The sequence below is a fragment of the Capricornis sumatraensis genome, chromosome 16 (genome assembly GCF_032405125.1).
Source record: "Capricornis sumatraensis isolate serow.1 chromosome 16, serow.2, whole genome shotgun sequence".
In the NCBI taxonomy this organism is placed as follows: Eukaryota; Metazoa; Chordata; class Mammalia; order Artiodactyla; family Bovidae; genus Capricornis; species Capricornis sumatraensis.
This window is the reverse complement of record NC_091084.1, coordinates 62,998,030-63,024,463: the sequence shown is the minus strand read 5'-3', so window position 1 is coordinate 63,024,463 and position 26,434 is coordinate 62,998,030. Positions and strand designations below refer to the sequence as shown.

General features: G+C 32.6%; 1 protein-coding gene across 1 annotated transcript in view; it reads right to left on the bottom strand.

Annotated features, from left to right (window-relative positions):
• ELP4 (elongator acetyltransferase complex subunit 4) overlaps positions 1 to 26,434 on the bottom strand; it is a 237,238-nt gene that overhangs the window by 120,609 nt on the left and 90,195 nt on the right. Inside the window, exons 7-9 of the mRNA XM_068989143.1 lie at positions 23,834 to 24,022; positions 8,366 to 8,474; positions 5,269 to 5,375 (exon numbers count right to left, since the gene is read on the bottom strand). Coding sequence (XP_068845244.1) covers positions 5,269 to 5,375; positions 8,366 to 8,474; positions 23,834 to 24,022 — 405 coding nt within the window. The remainder of the gene's footprint in view (positions 1 to 5,268; positions 5,376 to 8,365; positions 8,475 to 23,833; positions 24,023 to 26,434) is intronic.

Genomic DNA, 26,434 nt, shown 5'->3' with positions numbered 1-26,434 from the left:
GTGGGAAGAAATAGGATTAGACAGAGTCTCAAAACTGTGTTCCTCTTAAGGTGGTATGCACTTCAGATAGGCTCACTGTGATGTGTGAAATATATACAGCAGAATAGTAACCCAGCTTCTGGAGATGCTGTGAAACCTAAATGATATTACTGTATGTCTACATCACTTGAGAATGAAAGTGCAAATATGGAGACGGTAATAAAATGAACATTAAAATGTGAACAGTATAAAATATTTCTGTGGTTACAGAATGTTTATTTGGGTTAACTTTTGACAAATGATTTTATCTATATGAATAGATGTCTACATTCCACTTTGGTTTTCTTTTGCTGACTGCAGTATATTTGGGATTTGAAATACCAGTTAATACTTGTGCAGGGCATCATTATCAGAAAGGTTTACACGGTTCATGGTACTACAACTTAACAATGCTCCCGAGCCACACATTATGTTTGGCTATTTATTTATTTTTAAAGTTTTTTTTTTTTGATGTGGACTATCTTTGAAGACTTTATTGAATTTGTTACAAAACTGCTTCTGTTTTATGCTTTGGTTTTCTGGCCTTGAGGCATGTGGTATCTTAGCTCCCCAACTGGGGACTGAACCTGCAGCCCCTGCATTGGAAAGTGAAGTCTTAACCCACCAGGCCACCAGGGAAGTCCTGTTTCTACTTTTTAAATTTTAGTGACATAACTGTGAATTGACACATAACTATCCCTTCTCCCTATCTCTAGATATGGTAAGCATGCACTCATCTTTCTACTTGTCATTTAAAAATGAGAAAAGCTGTTAAAAAAATGTAGGGAAGTAAGGAAACCAGGATCAAAGATAGCATGCAACACTCTAAATTTTCCAAGGTTGTCATAGTGACTGACACTCTTGTAGTTTGCAAAAGCCTATGTTTTTCTAATATGAAAAAAAATCTCAAAAAAATTCTACTGAATCCTATCAAGTATACTATACTATTAATATAAAGCAAATTTATATGGACGGCAAATACTACTCTGGTCTTAATATTTAAGAATAAATCTACTAAGTATGTAAAAATAACAGTTAATAAATGCCAGTTAATCAATTATTCTGTGAGAAAAAGTTCTTGGTGATTGGAAAAGTGCTGAGGTCCTGTATTCTGAATTAGGGGCAAAGTATAAGAGACAACTTTGAGTAAAGCGGATGTACTTTGATTTTCTGAACTTTTAGTATTCATTTAGCATACAAAATACAATATTTAATGATACTATTTTTGAACCAATTAAAAGGCTATGTAAGTATTGTTTATCCTTATATTGAAAATTTGCAGTGAACAGTAGAAGTCTTTTGCTTATTTCAGCATACCCCTGTAACCGCACTTCCTGATGTGAACCTCAAAACACTGAATCTTAGAGCTGGAAAACAACCCCATCTCCAATGCAGAAAACATGTTTGCAATAACCTTGATAGAGTCTGGATCTAACGTAATAACACATTATCATCATTTATATTAGAAAACTTGATTACTACAGTGTGTCAAGATATGACCAAGCTGAACAACACAAAATTAAAACAGTACAATAATATTAAACTCAGGTAAAAATGCTAATCTTATGATGTCATCAAATTAAATGCAGTCACATTTCAAATCCTACCAAATCTCTTAGGTACTATAGTTACACCATAATTACTACTACAGACAGAAAATTGGTTAATGAGGATCCCAATGTTAGAAAAGCCTTAGAGAAAATTAGAGAAACTGAAAAACTACAAATCTAAGTAGTTATTTCAGCTTGGAAGTGAAGTTATGTAACCAGCTTATACATTTTATAGAACTTAACTGAAAAGGTAGTGTTTATAGGTCACCTGACTAGTGGAACTTACATAATATTTATAGTTTCATTATTTGGGCTATTCTTTAAACTGTATAATTTATCTGCATTACATATATTTCAGCAAAGATTTTATACCTACTAAGTCTATGACTATTCTTAGTTTTGGGATAGATAAATACAAAGATGAAAAGGACATAGTTTCTATATATCTAGTCTATTGTTATACCTTTTAAAGCCTTTTCATATAAAATATTTAATTATAATATAGAAAATATAATAAGGCAGAATAGTGCTGGGTATGCAATAGAGGCTTAACAAATGCTAACTACGAGTGAATGGAGCTATGGTAAGGTCAAGAAATAAATAGTATATTATGGTTAATCAAATATGCTAATCATATTTGCTAGAGAATTACTATGTATGATTTACAAAGATTATCAACATTCAGAGAACTGGAAAGCTTTTTCTTTTAACCTGAAGCCATGTTGAATCAACTTTAAACTTTCTCTTTTACTTATTCAGAATGCATCCCAGGATTTTAGGGTTGTTACTACAGATATGATTCTGCTGTTGTTTTGGTAGGGGGGCTTATTTATACAACTTTATAACTGACAAATACTAAGTATCAGTAAAAATTTACTGTGATTAGACAAATGCTCCCACCTGAATCTGGACAAATACCAATACATGCTCCGAAAAGGAAGAAAAATTCTTTCGCCTTCTCCAAATCACTCAAAGAAATTAGAGATTACTGATTAAAGTTGTTCTACCTATTAGAGGCCCTGGGTAGCTGTTATAAAAACATATTCAGTTTTCATACGTAAAAAAGGCAATGATTTAATAAATCAAAGAAAAGGGATGATAAAAATAGGCATGAGGGTTTTTACTTAGTTTCTTCTGTCCCTAATTTCCACTTGTGCCAACTTTTGAGACCATGTTACTCACAGTAAATTCCAACATGTAACAAATCTACCTGCCTGGAATCAGAACTAAGTTATTTTTGCTTTACCCGCTAAAACCACCTTTCCTTCTGAAAGTAAGACATGGATTCAATGTCTGGCACATTAGAGCCTCAAACTACATACTAATGTAGTGTATATCTCCTCATTTTTTAAATATTGAGGCAGATTTAAAAGATATTAATTTGTTGAGCATATTAAAACACTGTCACTTGATAAAGGAATCTTTCCAGCACCTGGGAGATTTCCTACCTGTTTCCAAATGTATTTTATAACATATAATTTAGTGCTATATTTAAAGCACCAAATCTTTTTGTGAAGTATATGATTTTATCCAGTATGTATGTACTTCTATTAGCTTTGATTCTTTAATTGTATTTTTTCTACTTACTAAATTAAATGTTATGGCATAAACAAATTAAGTTATTTAGAATATGTTTCACTTTTATTTCTATACTTAAGAAAAAACCATATTCATTAGGTTATAAGCCCAAAAGGTAAAGGATTTGATCAACTGTACTGAGTATTAACTTTAAAAAGAACCACCACCTATTTGTGTTTTGTTTTCAAATACTGGTTCCAAATCATAGGGTGACCAATTATATTGGTTCTCTTAGTTTAGAACAGTGGGAAGAGAGAGTAATGGAAGAGAAACCTAGACCTTTTATCAGCTCCAGTGGCAACATATAGTCACTATGAGAACTTAAAGTTATTCAAAGGAGGGGTCCCACTTGACATTATATAAGTCCTTTATCACCAATGAAAAAAGACCCAGTTGTGTGTGTGTGTGTGTGTGTGTGTGTGAGAGAGAGAGAGAGAGGGAGGGAATAAGCATTCATATTTTTATGAATTCATATTACTGTGCTAACCATCTTCTCAGGGTGCAATATTTTTTTCACTAGGGATTCTTGTTGCTTAGTTTGTATGGTGACAGACATGATACCTTAGACCTGCTTATCAGAATACTCATCTTGGGAGAAAGGTGCACATGGAGAAAAAAAATCTTACATCTTTCATTAAATATATAAATTCGACCTAAAAGAAAATGAGGAGGCATGCTTTCCTTGTGATGTTAACAACTGTTAACTTTATCCCTCTAAAAGCGTTAGCAGTATTATGGTAAATTACTCAACATTCTGTCAGAAAAACTGAAGCAGTATTGAACAATTACAGTGTTGGGTTCCATTTCAATGGTTCCTTTCGAGAACTAAGGCAAATTAGCTCAAGAATCACTATTTCTACACTCTCCTTTTTTTGGCTTTAAGTGGCTTTTGAAGGGAGTATCCCCAGATGAGAAACTTCCAACACTCCTGCAGAGATGACCTGCTTGAAGAACTGGCTGCCTGATTAACTATTAACTGCTCTCAATAGGATTAGATAATTAAGGACATTGATGACCATTAATTAGGAGGAGGGCACATTAATTTGTCACTGGATAGGGCCCTTACAATGATTTATAGGTTAGTGCTACTTGCAAATGTGAAGGGAAAGAGAAAAAGAGACAGAACCATTAAGTTACCTTATCAAGTGGCCAGCTAAAGAGGGCAGAGGGTCAAAAAAGGGCCAGAATGGTCACTTAAGGGTGAAGTCCCAAACACCAAAGCAGTGCCAAGCCACATTGACCATCATTTGGTGATGAAGTTAAAAATATGCTAATTTATTGGTGGCAATTCTCTCTTTTTATGGTTTCAAGCAGTTAAGACAAGTGGCCTGCTTAAGAGCTTTTCATTTGAAAAGAGATTAAACAAAATGGTTTGTCAAGGCTGCTTGGCTGTTTTATGTCTTTGTTAAAAAAAAAAATTGCACCGACTATACTGATAACTATCACATCACTCAAAAGCCATCTCTCTCTCTCTCTTCTGAGCATTTATTTCATTAATAAATACATCAACTTTAATTGCTTAATAGTGCTATGTTCATTTGCTCTTTAGCAAGATTAAGTTGAAATAAATCTTTTGTACTACTACTTTCTGTCACTATTGCTGGCATAAAAGTCACAAAAAATGTTTAAGTTTCTGTAGAAATTTACTTAAAGACACAAGTGTAAATTATACTTTGTTTTATTCAGCACAGAAAGCAGAATGGTGATTTCACGAATAGTAAAGAAACCTGCTTTTAGAATGTAGATAAGAATCCTCTATTCTTCGGCATACACAATTGTGGGTATCATTCACATTCCACACATAAATAAGCACAGCTCATTAACATTTAATTAAAGATGCTTTTGAATGCCTTGGAAATATGCATATCATACTTACCATGTAAGTTTGGAGCTTTCTTTTTAACAGACATTTAAAAGAAAATCATTTTTGCTGTACCCTTCTGATATACCATTAGAATAAAAGATAAAAAAGAATGTCTAAAATAAATTATTCTGTTACAGCCAAAGAACAGCCAAAGCATGAAATATCTATGAACTGCATTAAAGTAAAAAAAAAAAAAGAGAGAGAGAGAGAGACTTTTACCTCAAGACTGTGAACTCAAACATAAAAATTCTCTCTTACCTCAATGGTGAATAGCTTCTTTTTTAATTTAAAAGCTAAGTCTTTGACATCTGATATATCATAAATCAAGTTATTAAGCCGAGGAATCTGCCGTATATGAATAAGACCTTGTGGAAAGGAAATGAAAAGAAAAAAAATTCAAACACGCTGTCATTGGATGCATAAATTAAAGAGTCTTACAGCAGAATTCTGTAAATTTACACACAAGCATCCTCCCCCTTTTAAAACTGGAGCTTACTACCAGGAGCAATGAAGCAAATGGTGTGATTATACTCAAGTAATCAGGCAGAATAAGATAAACAGAAATCCTTGTGCGAGGAAAACTAATTGCACTTTGGTACAGAAGTACAGATGTAAAGAGGGATCTTAATACTTGTCAAAACTACAGCTGGCTTGTGTGTGATTTTCTCTTGTATTTACAGTAAGCAAATATGGCTATCACCTTGCGTGCTGCCCACGGCACCACTGAGTGATCTTTATTTTATTAAATGCACCAGTAAGCAGCCAGCAAAACAAGGCTTATGGGTTACTGATAATCAGTGAAGCACTAATGAAAAGTATTTCATTTTATTCACCTTATTAATGACTTGAAGAAACCACTGAAGAAAACTACATTTCAGAGCACCCTTTAGGATCAAACATTAACCCCCACGCCATCCCAAGACACTCGTTTCTGTGGCATGTCAGACCTTTATGGAGCTGTTATAAGCTTTGTAACAGTGCTAGGTAAACCGTGAGCTTTGGCCTCTTGTCAGCAGAAACACTTGCTAATTTTTTCTGACAAGGGCACTGGATGGTTTTTGTGCAGCTTAATGCAGTTTCTGACTAAACTCAGGGTCATTTGCCACAGATGAAGACATGAAGACTCTTCAGTGCATCTCTCTGCCTGACTCAGCCCATATTTAAAAATCACCATTCCAAAGACATTGATCTCTCAACACTGGGAAGAAGGCAAAGCCACATTTGAACAAATTAGATAAATCTTCTTTATGTAACTGATTCACTAGTACAATATATAGTTTTTTTTTGGTGTGTGTGTATTTGGATGCTTAATAATGTATTATTGTTAGTTTAAAAAGGTCAACCTCCATTAGAAATGGCCTCTTCAAAAAAATCACTAAAATATCTGACAATTTTTTAAACTTAAGAAAATGTAAAAAATGTTATTAAGAAGATAGCTTTTACATACAAATTAAAAATATCCCACATGAAGCTTTTTAGTAAAATATATTAGAAATAATCACACCATACATTTGCACATTTCTCATTTTAACCTTGCAAGTGTTTGTTAAGCTAACTATTAAATCAGGAGGCTTTACAGAGTGTATCAGTGATTCTCAGGTCCTTCTTATTAACAGAAACTTTACTCATCATCAGAACCACCCACTAATCTGTGGGAAAAAAAATAATCAGTCCAGAGAGTACAGTACAAAAAAATTAAAGCTTTTCAATCCTTGAAATGTTTCAATCAAAATAATGTTTTTTGAATATAAAATATCATTTACATTATACTAAACTTATAAACTCCTAGTACTTATATTCAGACATAACTTATAAAGGTAATGTTTAACTTGAGTTGTTTTAAAAGAAAATGTAAATAATAAAGTATTTTATCCAGTTATAAGATACTTAAGTCCTGGAGCTATAAACAATACCATATCATAAATTTAAAAGCTGCAAAAGAGCAAATCTTAAAATTCTCATTAATAGAGAAAAAAAGGTGTAACTATGTGTGGTAATGGATGCTAACTAAGATTATTGTGGTAATTTCTCAGTATATATATAACATTATGCTCTATACTTAAAACTAATATAATATTACACATCAATTACAGCTTAATATAAATTTTAGAAAAAGAAAGGGAAATAGTTTAATCTGAATAGTTCTCTTTCTATCAAAGCAAACAGTAACATAGTAAATGAATAATACAGAGGGTTAATCTGGGCTGATACCAAACGCACTCTTATGCAATGATCATGAGGTAAATTATTTTACATACTTTGTGTTCATGGTTTATATTTTCTAGCCTTTTAAAAAATATTTGACTATTAGATCGTGCTATTTCATTATTTTTTAAAAAGTTTTATGTCAATTCTTCAAAGCACTGGTGGTTATAAGTATCTTATAATTTTTTATTTGATAGACTCTAGAAATTGCCACAGTCTTATGTTCACAATCTTCCACGATCTTGCAGCAGGCTTCAAATAAGGTATTCAGTCTTTAAACTAAGGTTTCCATGGAAGTTAGCAGTTCCACAATAATAACAGAAATAATTAGTATTTACTCAGAAAAAGGAAACAGGTAAAAATCGATTATTTACCACACTCTATTCTTGCCTGGAAAATTCCATGGATGGAGGAACCTGGTTGGCTACTGTCCATGGGGTTGCAAAGAGTTGGACACGATTGAGTGACTTCACTTCACTTAATATTCAGTTTAGAGCTAAGATAAGAATAACTACTAAACTTATCCTATTTCAACAGTTCTATATAGAAACTTTTATTTAAAAAAAAAAATCCCCAAACTAACCAAATGACTAAAACATTATTAATAGCTTCAAAAAATAAAAGTAAAAAGCCTGGTTAATTGACCAGTGATTATATTAGGGTAGTTATACTTTAAACTTGCTTATAACTCCAGCAACAAAATGAACAATATAATAAAAGATGTTCACGTTCTGAAAATGTGATTGACTGGGACTTTTTAACTATAATACTGTATGAATTTTATTTGTCATACAGTTAAGCTTTGTAAAGTATAAACCACTATATATAGCTGTTATTATAATTAATATAATATTTATTTCTAATATGGTTAATAAGTATGACTGATTTCACAGCAACTTTAGGTACAAAATGTACCTCTGACTGATCCATGCCTTAGTATCTGGGTTTGAAACTTTCCAAAGAGTTACCATGGTTCATAGAGTTAATGTAGCTTGGTGAGAAACTGCCATAAAAAACTGGCCAGGAAGGAAAAATATTTAACAAAAGATTTATTATAAAATAAAATTCATGTTACATGATGGTAGATATTTGTCAAGATTCTTCCAGGCAACAAGAACAGGCCCCTTTCACTCTTAAAGGTGCTGCTTACCATGATAATCCTTATATAATGGGTTGGTTTCTTTCTCAGAACCAATAAATGATTCCAGACCAACTACTGTATCTGACAAGTTTGTAACACGAGCAATAACTGCTTTATTCTGTAAAACAAGGAAACAAAACACTCATGTTATACTTAAAATTAGCATCTAGGCAGTGTCATGCCATCTCAATGACAAATTGTAGAGAACACATACTATCAACATAGAGAAATAACTTAAAAGTTAAAGCTACTATGGGCAGGAAAATGGGTGAAAAATAAGCCCTTAATTGAAAATTACAGCCCATGAAGGTATGCTATTCTAATTTGAAGAGCTGAGGGGGTGTACCTTAGTTTTTGTAGAAAACGTTAAGTACTTTTTCTCTTGTCTTAAGAGGCAAAGCTACCTTTATTTTCATATACTATTAGTTTTCAAATTTCCCACTGTCCATTGAAAAATCTGATAAACACTAGGATTCAGAAGCAGTAAACAGTAAGTAGAATATGGAAGACAAGGTTCCACTATCATCTGTCAGCTGGGACCAGGTCCCAGCCCTGTAACAGCTGAGGTCTTCTGTTATCATATTAGAAACATGGAAGGGTCTGCAGCTAAGAGTCTGCAGCATGAGTAGCTCTGGAGTCTTCCATTCTCTTTCCAGATGCTGCTATTTGGCTCCGGGTTAACAATAAAGGCAAAGAAAAGGTGCTAGACGACCAGCACTAGACTAGTAGCCTCCCATTTCTTCCCAACACTATCAGACCTGAACCAAAAGTACTGCTGAACAATACATTATAAAATATAGTGTACACAATGTACATTATGTACACAATGTATATAATGTAATATAAAAATACATCACATTTTAAATATCGACAGTTCTAAAATACCCAGACTTTCAAGGCTATAACACATATAACAATTAAAAATATAACCATTTAATACTCTTCAGGTTCTCTTGAATTATTTTATTTAATAACATTCAATCTGCCTTATAACCCTTGATAGGGTGATAGGTTAGTAAATTATTTTAAAGGTTATAACATTTTAGAAAAATGTTTGATCTGGATATCTATATAAGTTGAAAAACATTGTTGCTTTTAAATTTTTGATAACTTTGAAACTCCTATTTTACACATTGGTAATGTCTACATTTTAAAACTAATCTTTTGAAGAAGGATGGGAAATGTAAAACAGCTGAGACAACTTAGAGTCTGATACTATATCCCTATAGAAGAAAAGTCCAAATACAATCATACGTTCACTTTCTGAAAATGTGATTGACAATTGAACTTATGGGTATTCCCCTGTTTCTTAAGTCCTCTTAATAAAGACTGCATAAGAATAAAAAATAAAAGAGGGCTGGTCAATACTACCTGGTTTGAAATATACAGTAATCTGTCACTAAATATTATGTTAAAGTGACTAGTCAACTCACATCTAGGACAGTACTTTGAAACTCCTCTGTAGGTAGAAATGTATATTATAAAAATAATACTATAGCCTTTGAATTAGAACTCTTCAAAGGAAGCAGCAAAAATAATTATCCTTAATTGTCTTTAATACTTTCAATCACAGGGGCACCAAGTATAGAAAAACAAACATCATTTGGAAATGCCTATTTTTTTCCAAGGCAATTTTTCATTCAATGGTGAGAAAATAATCCAGATTGATCCCTTACTTTCAGTTCTATGCCACAGGGGATGGTCCTACTCCAGGAATAACAGGGGTTTCAGAGGCCATAAACACACTCCTCTCAATATTTCTTTAGCCAAAGACCATTATATCAAACTCATCCAGGTTGGGTTTCAGCCAGTTATTCTTCACCCAAACAAAAATGTCTGCCAGACATTCCAACAGCTGGGAGACAGTTCACAATGAGTCAACTTGAAAATGATTCATTGTGCTGAGTACTGAACAATGTTGGGATGGGGGTGGGGTAAGGCTGAGTTGGTTGTAGAGGGTGAGAACAAGTGGGAGAAGAATAACCATGTGGTTCTCCCATTAAGAAGGATCTTAGGTAACAACCAGCAGACTCTTATCATTTCATTTTTAGGATAAACTCAACTGGGAAGAGTACTCCTGTCATGGACCTCAGATGAACAAGCACTTATAAAGGCTACTGACAATATTTCTTAATCAAAAAGGTCAGATTTCCTTTTATCTATACTAGAAGACTAAGCCTTTGTATCTAAATAGCTGAAGCTAAAATTCAATTTCTGTTGGAATTCAACTATTAGGATTTCAGTGATATAAACTAGGGTTTTCTTAATGATATGAATAATAGAAATTTTAAGGTTTAAGGATGGATTTAGTCTTCCATTCTAGTAGGATATAAGCAAGGTCCTGCATATTTAAGTGGTCAACTTGACATTTGTTTATTTCAAAGAGGATTTATTTCCTTACTTTAACCTTAAAATTTACTAAATAAACTACTTCTCCTGTAATATCTGTCTACATTGTAAGTTTTTTTAAGAAAATTTGTGGGGGATTAAAACAATTGTCTACTTTGCAGAGGAAAACTAATGAATTAATATAAAATATATAGATAGCCTAGATTTTAAAATCTCAGAAACTCATTCATATATTTCATTTATTATGCTTCTAAGTTCCATAGATCTATATCAGTTATAAACTAAAAATTAAATTCTATCTTAAAAGCTTCTATGAAGTATTAGAATAAGAATAAACTTTATAATATTTCTATAAAATAAGTCACATTTAACAGCGACTTTACTGCTTTCTGCACAGCAATTCTGGAAAACAGTTTATGTAATGTGGCAAACAAAATTGTGAAAGTTCTATAGAATTTGAAAAATGTCTATAAAATAAAAAGCACAAGAAATTACAAGAAAATAACATCTAAGTTTCTGAATGAGATAAAACTTTATCTTAATTATAAACTCATTTCAGTCTTCCAGTTATTTGGAAGAGCATAAAAGATATTTGAGCATGTAAATGCACTTACTTTTCAAAAGTTCAAATAGTGTTGACGTTACTTCTTTATTTCCAAGTTTCACAGGGAGTGTGGTATAGTGATGTAATCATATCTTAAAACTACTCTCGTTAAAAGGTCTTTCAAATCATAGCATGAATACTAAATGGTCTTTTAGATAAAGGTAGGTAAATTTATTTAAAAGAATCTAAAATCAACTGCTTTTAAAAACCCTTTAAAGCATAATAATCATAATTCACTTTAGGAAGAACACATTATGGATAATAAATTGCCTTATTATAACCTGAAACATTCAGACAGCTTTAGCATAATGATTTTAGCAGAGATTTTGAAACTGGAACTTCTATATTTTCATCTTAAAAGATTTTAATAACATAAAAGTGTTTTTATGTTATTAGCTAAGATGTGAAACCTTTTTGGTCTACAGTATATGTATATCTAGAAATGGAGAAGTAAAGGTATCCATGCATCCATTACTCAGACATAAATTTTGAATAAGTTTTGTATTAATTTTGAAGTTAATACAATATAGTTGCCAGTAAGGAACATCTGAAGAAGGATATCTGGAACTCAGAAGTATGAGTAAATTAATTACTACACTGCATGCATGGCATAATGATATCACCCACATATTCACAATGATACTGCCACCCCTCCTACTTGCCCATCTGGATGAGAAAATCTAGGATGACTCAAAAATCTTTCTTACACTAGACAAATCTTCCCTTCAGTCCTGGGTGAAAGTTGTCAGCTCTGGACAGTAGCCAAGACATGACTAGGAGGGAAGCCAGAAGAGAAGAGAGCCAGGGTCCAGGAGTTTTAAGAGTTTGCTGGCAACCTCAAATAGCATTGTGTTAAGTTACAAAAAAGGTTCTTAAAACTTTCTGTTGCAATGCAATTTCTTAATTACTGAAATCTAAATTATGTCAAATGATGTTGCAGATAAAAAAGGCACATCAGAATGCCCCGTTGACTACCTTCTTATTCCAATTTTAACTTCACAGAAAAACTTCACAGAGTTTTTGTTTTGATTGTTTCTTGTTTGGTTTTATAGAATGTTTCCTATTTGCTTATATAGAATGGGAACCTCTTTTTATTAGGAATCGCCAAATCCATTAAATGGATTTTAAATAAAGGAAGGTTAGTTTAACGTTCTCTTCCAATTCAAAGCTCATAAAGTCAAAATCATGAACTTTGTTTTGTTAAGAAATAAAAAATTCAACTACCGCCATCAAAAGCTCCCTTCATTTTCTAATAAAAATAGTTGAGATACTTATTCAGAGTAACCAAGTAACAGTCAGACTATATCAAACCCTAAGTGTTTCCCTCCTTACTGGGACCTAATTACCTCAGCAACATAAAAGAGATAGTTTGCACCAATACAAAATATACTTCCAGGAAAGATTTTAACAAGAAAGTTAAAAAGTAATTAACCAATCACTTAATTATCAAGAAGCCTGAAAGGAATAAATCAACTGACATAAAGCATTTATGCAATGCCTCAAATTAGAATAAGTTCTTGGGTTACTCAAATGAGAAAGAGAGAAAACACACTATATGAAGGACAGAGCTCCATTCAAGTATGGCAAGCATCAGATTTGGGACTACAACAGCAGAAAAGCACTATTAAGTTAATACTGAAGTTAAAATAGAAATATTTATGCTACTTTATGTTTGACCCTACCATGTGACATGATGTGTGTGTCTATTGTGGGGAGGGAGTCGCCACAAGAAAAGCAAGTATTTTACTTAACAGCTCAAGTTATAATAACATATCCTGAAAAAAGATATTAGAAACACAAACATACGACGACTTATAACATTTTCTAGGTCATGTTATTAAAAAAAAAGCTTGAATGAAAGGATAAACCTAGGGATATTTAATGAGGTATTTGTTTTCCCATGCTTATTAAGTTCTCCATTCAACTGAAATCAAACTTATGAAATAATAAAATCAAAACAGTTATACAGTTTGTAGCTTTTTACATGCCTTCCCTCACCTTCCCCAGACTTGCCACTTACTTCTATAGATTAGATTATTATTTGATTAAAAAAAATTGACAGTGGGGAAATAGTGATATTCATAATTGAGTTTAAGAAAAAATATAATTTAATAAAAAGTATGCTAATATATAATATTAATATCTTAGTAAGGGTATTAAATTAAGCTTTTACAGATTTAATACTGAACTTTACTCAAAGTCACAGTTAATTTTAAAATATGGAGGGGCTTTTGTAAATTAAAACATTCTAACTGCAACATTTTCTTGGTAGTACTGTATACCAATATTCCTGTAGGGAAATCATAAAACAAACATATTTTGGCTCCTTTTTCTAATGCTTAAAACACATCCACAAAGTAGCTTACCTCAAGGGCAAAAGAAACTGCTGAATATGATGCCAAATTTTACTAAGATTAAGCAATGGAGCCGTATTTTGTATATTTTCTATGTGATCAAATTCTAATATTCTAAATTTTGCTGTGAAATTTTTGGCTTAAAACTGAAGCATTTTTTAAATAACACATGATGTTATTTTCAGAAATATTATTTACATGTACACTGGTCTCAAATACTAAATGCTTTTGCAGAACATTTTTTTACATCAGTTTTATTTTTTAGTATGCTGTTATTAAACATTAAAAAACTAACCATTCTGAAAACCCTTATAAATTGAACAAAATACTGTAATGAATAGGCTGAACAGTTAATGGCACAATATTCAAAATTAATTTTAGTTTTAACAAACTATACATCATCTAGTTTTATATTAGAGAAATTATTCACATGGAAATTTACTTGTATTGTTAAATCTTTTATGAGTAACTTCCTAAATCAGAAGTTTTTTGCTCACTGCTTTACCCATGAAACCCTAAAAATGCAATTCGCGGATGTCCAAAAGCTCACACCCTGCCTGGAAAAACAATTGCTGATATCCAAATATCAAACAGAGCCTCCAGCTGATGTGTGGGATGCAGTGGTAGGTTAAAGATACTAAAGTTTAAAATCAGCTTAGAATAATCCCATATTGAGTATAAAATTATAGCCTGTCATCAGGAACAGACTGACAGAGCCAGGTCCAGATGGGAGACTGGCTGGGAAAAAAGCTGAGGCAGGTGGGAAAGTGATGGGAACCTGACGGAAGACAGGACTACTCCCTCTGCTGGCAAGGTTCTCACCTGCTTGAATTCGTAACTAATGACTAGCTTTCCTTTAATTATTTAAGATAAAACCAATAAATTATGTAAAGTATATCTTTTTTTTAGCTGGCTGTTTTGTATTTGCACATTTTGAAACTCATGGTATCCTATGTTTTTCACCAGATTAATTTCTCAGAGATGTAAAGATCCAATGTTTCACCAGGAGGTCCCATTATTTACCTTATAATTTAATTGCAATATAACCATAAACAAATACAGCACTGCTTTTATAGTCCATCTTTAAAAATTAAAAATGCACTTGATTTATGTTTATTGACATATAAACCTTCTGGAAGGAAAAAAAATTCTTGGGCTACAGACTTCACAATCTCTTTCTCAGGCACTGCATAATGCCCTGTAATGAAATAATATAGAAATGAACCATATAAATCAACTATACAGGGAACAAGGAAACAGCATGTCACAGCAAAACAGCATAGATGTACAGCGCCAAACCTATCTGATAATCTAATGATCTGAGTTTACAGATATTATGTACTAATATGTTAAGAAATTAAGAACTAATGTTTACACAAAAATTTTGTTAAATTTTACAGAAAAATTATTCAATGTTTGATTTTCAATGTAAGTTAATAGCTGCAGCAGAAACATTTAGTAAAAATCTGTTCTAAGATTTTGGCCTATAACCAGAAGCTCCCAGAACAGGAGGGATCAGCTTTTTCACCCACTGTTCTCATCTGAATCCTGGCTTAAAAGCTATTCCAGCTCCCAGCTTTCCAGAAGGCTCCATCCCAGGAATCCCTGCCTGCCATTTGGTTTGCTGATTTTAATCTCTCAGGACTTTCTTATGGTGGCTCTACTATGCTGAACTGGCACTTGCTTCTAGAAGTGAGTTATTATTAAACCTGTAGGTCAATTGCGGCACTAACAACTCTTTGGAAGCTTTCAAGCCACAGTGTACAATTTGCTAGTCTAATTAAATATTAATTCTAAGTGTTACATTTTGTGGCTAAGAGCTTTTATTTTCCATCATCAACCTGGAAGAGAGAGAGGTTACAAGGCTAATTTAATCTCTCCCCCTATCCTCCCCAACATTAAAGATTAACTACATAGGGTGCGAAAACATTATTAAAGAAGCAGGAACTCTTTATATAGTAATAATAATGCAATTAATAGCAAAGGGCTAAAATATAATGTTTAGGATATAATATATGACCTGGTACTTAAACAGCTTTAAATTATAATTCGTTACAAGCATTTTTTGTCTCAATATTAAGAAATAAGTATCACCCTTCTTTTGAAGACAGCAATCTTTCTTTAAGGGAAGGTATGCATGCAAGTATATAAGTAGGAATAATTCAAGACTTGCAGTTTCTCACAGGTATTTTTCAGAAAGCTTGTAACACTAAAGATAAAAAGCTTAGTAATTCTATTTGTAAAATAAATACAAAATTAAATAAAGTTGTACTTCTTTTCTGTATACAAAAAAAAATGATGTAGTAGAGTAGACTCTATAATAAAAATAATGTAAAGGACCCTTCCCTTTTTTCCCTTCTACCATGTTCAAGGAGACAAAATGCAGAGTCCCTTTCGGATTCTGCGCCCAGAACAGTTGTGTCCACGCCTGGACACTGGGCATTATAAAGACTATGCAGTCCAGCAGCCAAAGATTCCATATGCCTGAACAGATGACTCAATCTCCATACTGTGATGAGATATTTCACTATTTCTATCACTGATATATTTGAAAACTTTGACTCTGAATAGTACTTTAATGACCATCACCACTCTAAGGTACTATGGTGTGAATTGTTATATGAACCAAAACTTCATTAAGCAATTTTAGGCAAAGCAAATAAGTTGTTAAAACCAAAATTACTTTTCATTATATGCTTTATTGAATATGCTTTGGTTAATTACAATAAGAGGTTTCTAAATGACTATTTTTTTCTTTTGAAGATACGTATGAATTTTACTGAGAATTTTAAGTATGCTGTCCTTATTTAATATGCATATTGATATTAAGACCAAATGACAGATATACTGCTTCTAATTCTCTACATAGACAGAAACTTATAAGCAATTTGGAATTTACCTGTGTAAAAACTTTCAAATATCCTTGACCAAGAAAGTAAATCAGATATATACGTATAATGCATACAAGCTAAGATTTGATTTAAAAATCAGATACTACATTGTACAATATAAAATATGAGCCATAAAAATGTTGAAACACAGTTGAAACACAGTTCTGTTATTTGTTATTATAAAAAAAATAACAGATTCTGCTTACAATCCAACCAAACTTGTATGAGGCTACTAAATTTTCAAAGATTGAAATCTGACACATATGATGTAAAATTTAAATGATTTTAACATGATTTATTTCATTTTAAAAAATTATTTCTATTTAAACTTTAAAAATATTAATTTCTTACAAACAATATCAGACCAGTTGAGAAGGTCTAGAAAAATAAAGGCAGATTCTTAGTTGAGAGTATGAAAATTTGTTACCCAGAAAATCTGACTTTATCCTTTAGTAATTGATAGTCATGATCAAGAGATTAAATTTGTAATTTTCATCCTTAAATATTCTTAATAAACTGCATCTAAAGAAGACCATTTCAAATAATAATTCTCCTTAATAAAGTACATTTTAAAAGACCATTAAAGATAGATTAAATTATATGGCAGAAGGTGGTGTTATGCCTTTCTATAATGATGCTCATAGCAACAATTACATACAAATATGTTCCAAAATTTTATATTTTTAAACTCACAAGACCCTGTTATTCCTTTACCATACAATTATTCTTAGTTTGTTTTAAGAATAACAGATTTCACACTGCGAGAAATTCACAAGGTCACTGCAGTACACATTTCATAATCCCATATTAATAGTTAGTTCGAAAGTTGTCCATTGCTTGACTTACAGTTTAGTTGTTAAAATGCTCAGCATGAACACAAAAGTTTATAGATGTGAAAATGTCTGTTCTGAATTTCTCTACACTGCAACATACTGTATGATTCACTTCAGTCAGTTTAAAGTTTTAATATATTAATATTAAAGAAGATAGATTTGAAAATATATCAATTAAAATAACATACTAAATAAAACTCCACTCAGTTTTCAAGAGATATATAACAAGGGCCTTTATTCCTGCTTTTCTTCAGAAAATGAATTTTCCTCGGTTTAAGCAAACTAATGTCAGTGATAGGTTTCTGAAGTGACATAGCTGGAGATGGGGTAGGGGGAGGGAAATTCCACAGATCAAATTGTTGGAAAATAGTGGCTATATGATAGAAACTGAATAGTCTATTACTGACCAAGTGCCAATGATGACCAATAAAAATATATTGCAGGCCAGTTTCAAACCTGAAATCTGCTCTGAATAAATGAAAGTTTAAGTAGTTTACCAACTAATGTTCAATAGCAAATACATTAAATACTTGTAATACTAAGAATTATGGTAGAATGAGAAAATCTTACTTCATATTTTATCATCAGTAATGTCAAGGAAGTTTTCATTCCTGCATTATTATAGTTAAGGAGAAATTTATTGGGTTGTTTATATTTAAAAATTCCTTGGAAGTGTAGACTGTGACAGCTTGAACAGATTAGCAGCAATGAAAAGTAAATTTTCTTTTTGAAAGGAAAGCTGTGAGAAAGGTATAGAAAAATAACCTTTCCTATTTTAATTACAACTGTAAGTGCTTTGATATTTATTTCCTGACAGTTTCAGGTAAAAGGAATTTCAATCAATTAAAAATACAACTCAAGAACAACCTGTCACAGATTGTGAAAATAAAATGCATAAGCTAGGGGAAATTTATTTTCTTTTCACATCATCAGTATAGTCATAATAAAGCATGAACCTAAGTTTCTACCTCCAAAAAGAATAAATGTTATTGGTCACCATTTTTCTTAAGCAGAACTGTCACTGGGAAATAAAAATAATATTAATTTAAAAGGCAAAAAATATTTGTATAATTTGGAAATGGATAAAAAATTTCACTACTAATAAGCCAGTTCTCATTTATAATAAGACCAGAAAATATTATAGTTTCATATCTTGCCAGATATGGAAATCAAACAGTATCCTACTGTAACAGCTTCAAAGTTATCACTGTGTTAAAAAAAAAACTCATTAAAAAATTTCGAAAGGTGTACAAACATACTTATGTTTCTAACAGTAAATGGGAAAAAAAACCCAGCAGAATGTTCAATGTAGCTGAAATATTGCAACCTGTAATATGGAAATTTATACTTAAGTTTTTCAAAGATGAAATAATATTCTCTTACTTAACAGGAAGGAAGAGTTTCAAGGTAGGGTTTTAATTACTTCTCTTAGATGTAACCTTTCCTCTTTTTCAATCCACGACAACCTTCACTCGACAACAGAGTTTTGAACAGTTGAGTTGTGAGAATGTGAGCAGCTGCTGTTATTATAACTAAAGGTCTGTCTACGGCTTGAGTCTGAGAGACCACATGTTCGGCTGTCCTCTCATCTTGCCATCCTCACCAATTAACTATTAACATGGAGGGCTGTACACATGCTCTTGGGGGCTCTTTAACAGGCTTCTTGGCGAGTGGAACAACTACACAGCAGGGATCTGGGAACTGGGTAATGCTGGAATATAGGGGAGCCGTCCGTAGTTTCACTCCTTCTAATGACACTTTACTCCACAGTTCAGCATATAACAAAGTCTGTATTTAACTTGGCCATTTTCACATACATTTTTAATAAAGTGTCTTTGGGTAGATAATAAAACTACATTCTAGCAAGACACAATATGAGTTATAACACTACTTCACAGGGAAAACTGTTTAGGACTATACATGTATATATATTTTAAGTCAATCATACTATATTTGATGAATAATTTTAGTGTTTTCACCTAAAAGATAATTAGAATTTATTTTTATGCATTGATTTCAATGTATGCTTGTTATTTCCTGCTCTGTGATGAAAACAATCTTTAACCCAAAGGAAACAGACTATATCAAGGTCAAAGTTGTGAGGCTGAACACGAAATAGTTCAAATACAATTCTTTTTCACTCTACTTGCAAAAGTCTTATTATAACAATAAGTTAAAATCAGTTTTGAATCTATGTCATTATTTTCCCTATTTTAACTTTCCCCCCTCTTTGTAATTTCCTTAACTATGTGTTCCTTCTTTACAATGAAATTAAACATGGGAAGCATGCCAAAAGTACAATAAAGGGTAACTAATCATTACTGTACAAGTCTGACAGAATGCTAATAACTAAAGTAAGAACACTGATTGGCTGTTTTTCCAGTCTAAAAGGAATAGATATTTTATGTATTTTTAATCTAGTGTTACTTAATATAACATATTCAAATAAAGGTGTCACAATTCTATTACCTATAGGTGTTTAACTATATGACAGTATTTACAAGGATATCAAACTACATTTCTATTTCTTGCAAAAATCCACTTTACTATCAAATATCCAGCTCAAGCATCCAAAATACATACATATATAAATCATCTACTCCATCCATTCTATCTTTCACATTGAAAAAAATTCCAGGAGGATGGGACCTTGCTTGTTTTATTCACTACTATAGCCCCATGGATGCCTAGAACAGTACCTGCAATAAGTATTTGTTGACTGAATAAGCTAAATTATTCAATCACCATTTAAAGTTTGATTTATTAGAGTCTTCAGGGGTGGCACTGGTCATAATTGAGAGGAAGCTACCGTATGATGTTAAAGAGTCATATTACTACAAGGGGATGTTACTAAGATTTCAGCGGCCGTTTGATTTCAACCATGCTTTCTAACCTGTCTCGCGTGTGAGAAGATCTTGTCTGTGTCATTCATGAAAAGAGGCGGAAAGCTGAAGATATCTGTTGCTTCGATGCACTTACATACCTTAGTTTTCCTACCCCTGCTGCTGCTGCTAAGTTGCTTCAGTCGTGTCCGACTCTGCGCGATCCCATAGATGGCAGGCCACCAGGCTCCCCCGTCCCTAGGATTCTCCAGGCAAGAACACTGGAGTGGCTTGCCATTTCCTACCCCCGATCTCTGTTCAAATTCTCAGTTTTGGAGGTCTGTTTAAGTAATCATCTTGAAGGTGACAATTGTTAACATATAATGAGTGCCTTCCATGTGCCAGCACTGGGTCAGCCCATGTTATTGCTAATCTTCTGAATTTTTAAAAAGAAGCAGCTGAGGCTGAGAAAGTTAGACTTGAGTAAACCATGTAACTAACTGGGTCTATCTCCCTCCAAGGCCAAGGTTCTTTCTATCACTGAATGCTACTTTGTGCACAGTTTGCTTCTTAATTTTGGCCCTATTTAGTACTTCATTAGTACCAAGCAGAATAGCATGGTAGTTGACTGTGGTAATTGAAGGGGGAACTGCTTAGATCTAAACCTTACCATTCCACTAGTTGTATGATCTTGGGAAAGTCACTTAAATTTTCAGTCCCTTGTTTCTTATCTATAAAATGGAAATAATGACAGTACCAACAACATAGGACTAAATGATAATGATATATAAGGATTAAATGAGTTAATATTTGAAAAGATCTCAGGACTGCAACTGGCCTATAGAAATCACTGTGTAAGTTCTTATTAAACAAACTCAGTTTCCTGATTCTGTATATGCATATGTCTTTGATTAGCTTTGTAAGTACTTTTTATTCTCTTGGCCTAAACATTGTGATTTTCCTTGCCAGTCTTTAAGAGTTAAGAGTCTTATCTGCTATTTATTACATATCATGACTGGTATTAGCAAACTGTTAAGTTTTACATTTTCTCCTATGTATTTGGATAAAAAAAAAGGTCAGGTGTCATGCTCAAGGAATTTTTTTTTTATAACTCCAGTGATATTAGGACTATAAGACTACTATATGATAGCTAGGCAAAACTGTTCATGGAAGAGACTGGTGTATTTATCACCAAAGTCTGACCATATGTTTTCCTAACTCTACTTCAAAATAGTCTCTTAATTGGTATTTTAAAATGTATAATTTAAATTATATCTTTTTCAGTAATATAAGAAGTTAAACACATCTATAAAATACCAAAATTCAAACACTGGTTAATGTTCAGACATCCAGTTCACCTTGGTATCTCAACCGTTGTTTAATCAGTGGTGAATACTGGATGATCTTCTCTTAGACAGAGGCTTAGAGGAATCACTGTCACAAACATTCACAACAGGTTTGGAATCTCTTCTCGAAATAACAAGAATGATCACTACCAAAAATGGCTTAAAATTTTTTTTTCTTTTTCTTCTTTATTGCATAGGCACCCTTGGAATAAATTGTAAAATCACATATATACATATATTTGTTTCATAATTGTTTTGGTTCTTAAATTTAAGTCTTTGATTCATTCTGAATTATTTTGTATGTATGACATGAGGTAAGGGTCCAAAGTTCATTCTTTTGTCTGTAGCTATCAAGTGGTCTTGCCATTTGTTCAAAGGCTGTTCTCTTCCTATTGAATGGTCTTGGCGCCCTTGTTGAAAACTGGTTGAGCATAGATGCCTGGGTCTATTTCTTAACTCTCAATTCTATTCTGTTGATTTATATGTCTATTCTTATTTGAGCACTAGACTCCTTACAGACCTCCAAATTTCAATTATATCTGTTATATTTCTGTTAATTTAACTAAATGTAAAGTTCTCATGGACCTCTGGAGTGTCACCAAGTATACAGTCCTTGTTTCCTTGACTTGCTTGAATATGTCATTTAAGTTCAGATCTCAGTTGTAAAACAGGGATAATGCCTAACATATCCAAGAACAGGAGCCTAGCTTAGGTGAACCCTTATTTTCCTATGATTCTAGAATCTGATTTTCTGGGTTCAAATTATAGTTTTTCAAGTATTTAACTTTGATCTAATTTCTTAATTTCTCTTTACTTCAGTTTCCTTATAAGTAAAATGGAGACAATAATAGCATTTACTTAAAAATTCCATAAGAATTGTTAGGTACTGACCTAAAGTGCTTGCTGGTTACTCTCATTGTTATAATTGCTATGTTTTAGAGAGGTAAAATAAACCTCAAAACTTCTCTGCTATAATTTACTCCAAATCAAAATGTTTTAGTATGTTCATCAGAAAAGATTTAGTGATTTCAGTGATTTAGTTATTTTGACTTTCACATTCCCTTCATTGCAGCAGATATTTCAGTTATGTCTAGTATCATGTTGCAGTTTATATGTATATACACACACGTTATAGTGTATATGTGTATACTGTTCACACACATACACACACACACACACACACACACACACACACACACACACACACACACTCACTGTGGAAATACTTCCAAACTTGCCATTTGAACACTTTTAGGAAAAGAACTTTTTTGAACCGATGAAGAAATCTTACAAAGACCCTTCTTTCCCTGGGGAGATTGGTTTCTTTTTCTGAGAGTATGGCTTCAGAATAATTTACACACACACACACACACACACACACACACACGCACACAAGAGGCAAGAAAGGGACCAGTCTTATGCAGATCAGCTTCTTTCTTCCCCATTTTTTTACTATGGCAAAATATATACAATATAAAATTTACCACTTTAACCATCTTAAATTGTACAGTTAAATGGTATTAAATACACTCATAATGTGTTACCATCACCACCAGCTATCTCCAGAACTCTTTCCATCTTCTAAAACTGAAACTCCATACCCATTAAACAATAAGTCCTCATTCTCTCCTACTGTCAGCTCCTGGCAATCACCATTCTCCTTTGGTCTTCACAATTTTGACTATTCTAAGTATGTCATATAAGTGGATTCACAGTATTTATCTTTCAGTGACTGACTTATTTCACTTAACAAAATGTTCTCAAGATTTACTCCTGTTGTAACAGACATCAGAATCTCCTTCCTTTTTAGGGTTGAATAATATCCTGTTGTATGGATACGCCACATTTTGCTTATCTATTCAGCTGTCAGTGAATAGTCAGGCTGCTTCTACATTTTAGGTCTTGCGAATAATGCTGTTGTACATAGGTGCAAAAATATCTCTTCAAGATCTATATTCAGAGTGGTTTTATGATCAATGAAAAGATACTGCAGCAAAATCAACCTTACGTCACAATGATATGAGCAAGTTTACAATAAATTCAAGAAAAATTATAATAAAATTAGTAAAGATGAAATTACCATATACTCACTGTATACTAAAACCATAGATACTAAAGAATTGAATAATCTTCAAAGATACCTTGCTGCTTTGGCATTTTTAGCATCCAAAATCTCTTTTACACAAACGACACGTGAAAATAATTTATAAGGCGTTTATATACTGCTCTTTAACGATGAACCATGAGTTAGGACAAAGTAGTTTAGGGAAATTCTTACCTGGATAAGGTGTGTTGGCACTGTAATGATACAGGCTGAAAGAGAGGTTCGCAGAAGCGCACGGAGTATATAGAGGAACTTCGTGAGGCTGTGACTCGCGTCACAGTTTTCTGCACAGCAAATATCATCTCCCCACAAAGGTGAACCAAGATTCTGGATTCCTATTCTTAAAATGTTTTTCTGTTTTTTCTAAGCGAAAGTGAGAGGGAAGTAAACACAGTAAGCTTTAGTAAATGACAGGATACCTCTTTTACTTTTATCTGCCAGTTCTTATTTTCATTCAAAACAGATCCGAGAGACAATGTCAACAGATGTGGGAAAAAACTTCATGTAGTATCAATAATAAGGCAATATAAAGGAGATCTTTCAGATTATGATACTATAAAAAATAGCAGAACTATTTTTTTCTTGTGCTTTTTCCTTTTGGAAAAATTGAGTATCACAGGCCTTAAACTTTTCATTGTTTCTAAATTTTAAGTGACTACTCTAAGAATCATGTTTGAGGCAATTAAAGTAATACATAACAACTCACAGATAATAATAAAGAGAATCTAAACCAGAATGTGCACAAGCCATTCTTAGTATTACAAAATTCTGTTTTACAATAAACTACAGAGTGCTCACCATTTCTCAGATAAATTCTATCATGTTAATTGCCTACTATTCTGTTTGGAAAAAGTTTAAAAATGTATTTTTTGGTGTTTAACATTTTGCACTTGCCTCTATTTTTTCTCCTTGAAGCTACTTTTATGATCATTTGACACTTTTCACAAAACAGGTGAACATTTAGAACTTGAGCCCATTGCCATTAAGGTCAGAATAACAGTTAATGATATTTCTTGGGAAAAGAGCATTGAAAAACCATTAAGTAAAACCTAATTTGAATGTCAATAAATGTTTGCCAGCAGATATGTTTATAATAAATCTTACTGTTTGGGTTATTCTAACCAGACAAATGTTTTGCAAATGCTTTCCCTAGCAATTCAGCAAAATTTCCAGGCAAAGGAAGGAGCTATTCGCAAAACCTGGCATACTGAAATAATTGGAAAATCATTACAATTCTAACAGGAAAAATAAGATTTATTCTCCTAAAGCAAAGATTTGGAACATGCCTCTTTAGAACCGATTTCTGATGAAACAAGATCCTAAACGTGCTATTGCTATAAAATGCCATTAATAAAATTTATGAAAGTGATTTTGTGTATTCCTTTTCAAGGAGGATTTATTGATAAAAGGAAGTAGGGAAAATGAATAAAACATTGAAATGTTACAAGAGGAAAACCTAAGAAGACAGTAGTTAGTAAGATAGGTAAAACAGAGGCTTTTAAATCTGCACTGTATAGCTAAGTAGATGTATGATTTTGGACAAAACACTTACATTACTTAGGTCCTAGTTTTCTCATTTCTTAAAAAAAAAAAGGATAGAACAGAATATTGCTCTATGAGCCTATGCATGCCTGCGTGTGTGCTTAGCTGTGTCTGACTCTTTGCGACCCCATGGACTGTAGCCTACCAGCCTCCTCTATCCTGGGATTCTCCAGGCAAAAATACAGGAGTGGGTGGCCATTTCCTCCTCCAGGGTATTGTCCCAACCCAGGGTTCGAATCCAAGTCTCTTGTGTCTCCTACACTGGCAGGCAGATTCTTTACCACTGAGCAACCTGGGAAGCCCCTATGAGACTATATAATTCCTCAAATATATAAAGTGATACAACAGCCTGTATAAAACTATGAGAATGAAATTTAAAATGGAAGAATTTAGTCTAAGCACATTTGAGAAAAACTTTTTGACTTCAAGGACCTACAGCACAATGACAATATCAAGGCTGTTGGGTCAGTTTCCTTTTCTGCTTGTCTTGGAGGTATGATGACAATATACCATAGGTTGTGATCTTCAACAGTCCATAAAAAATGCTTTCTTAGTATCTCTGTATTGAATAAAATAATGTAGTATATGTTAGAAGTATAAATAAATATCTGATGAGTTCCTGTGAAGTATCTGTGAAATATAACAGGTTATTCATTTTTCTGTATTACTTAGAAACTCAGAATTTAAACAAAATGGCAAGAGTAAGGTTCATATTCTCATCCCCAAACTTGCTATCTCATGATCTATAGCGTAAGTTAGATTCCTAAAAGAATGAGCAACCTGGAAAAAAAAATTCCCAAACAAAATCTAGATATTAGAATGAAATCTGATGGTAAAAGGAGAGCAGCATCATATTGTATACCCTGTCAACATTTCAGAAAGGTCAGCTGTATTTTAATTCACAGTCATCATTACCTACTACTGTTGTATCAAAAAGTTTATACAAGTTTATAACAAAATTGCTGTCAGTGCAGAATCTGGACAACCACAGTTTAGTGACTTTGACAGTTACACTGATATACACTTATAGGAAGAATGAAAAGATTAAGCCAGAGAATGAATGAGTGACAGATATTTAAGTGAAGTGGGTACATAGCACATTAGAACATAATTGAGCATAATACTTAGCAGAGATAATACATTTATATTTTTTAAAATATGACAGTATTGTAAAAACAAAGGCTGAGTTACAAACTTCCTGTGTTGTTTGGAACATATAATTCCTTGCTATAC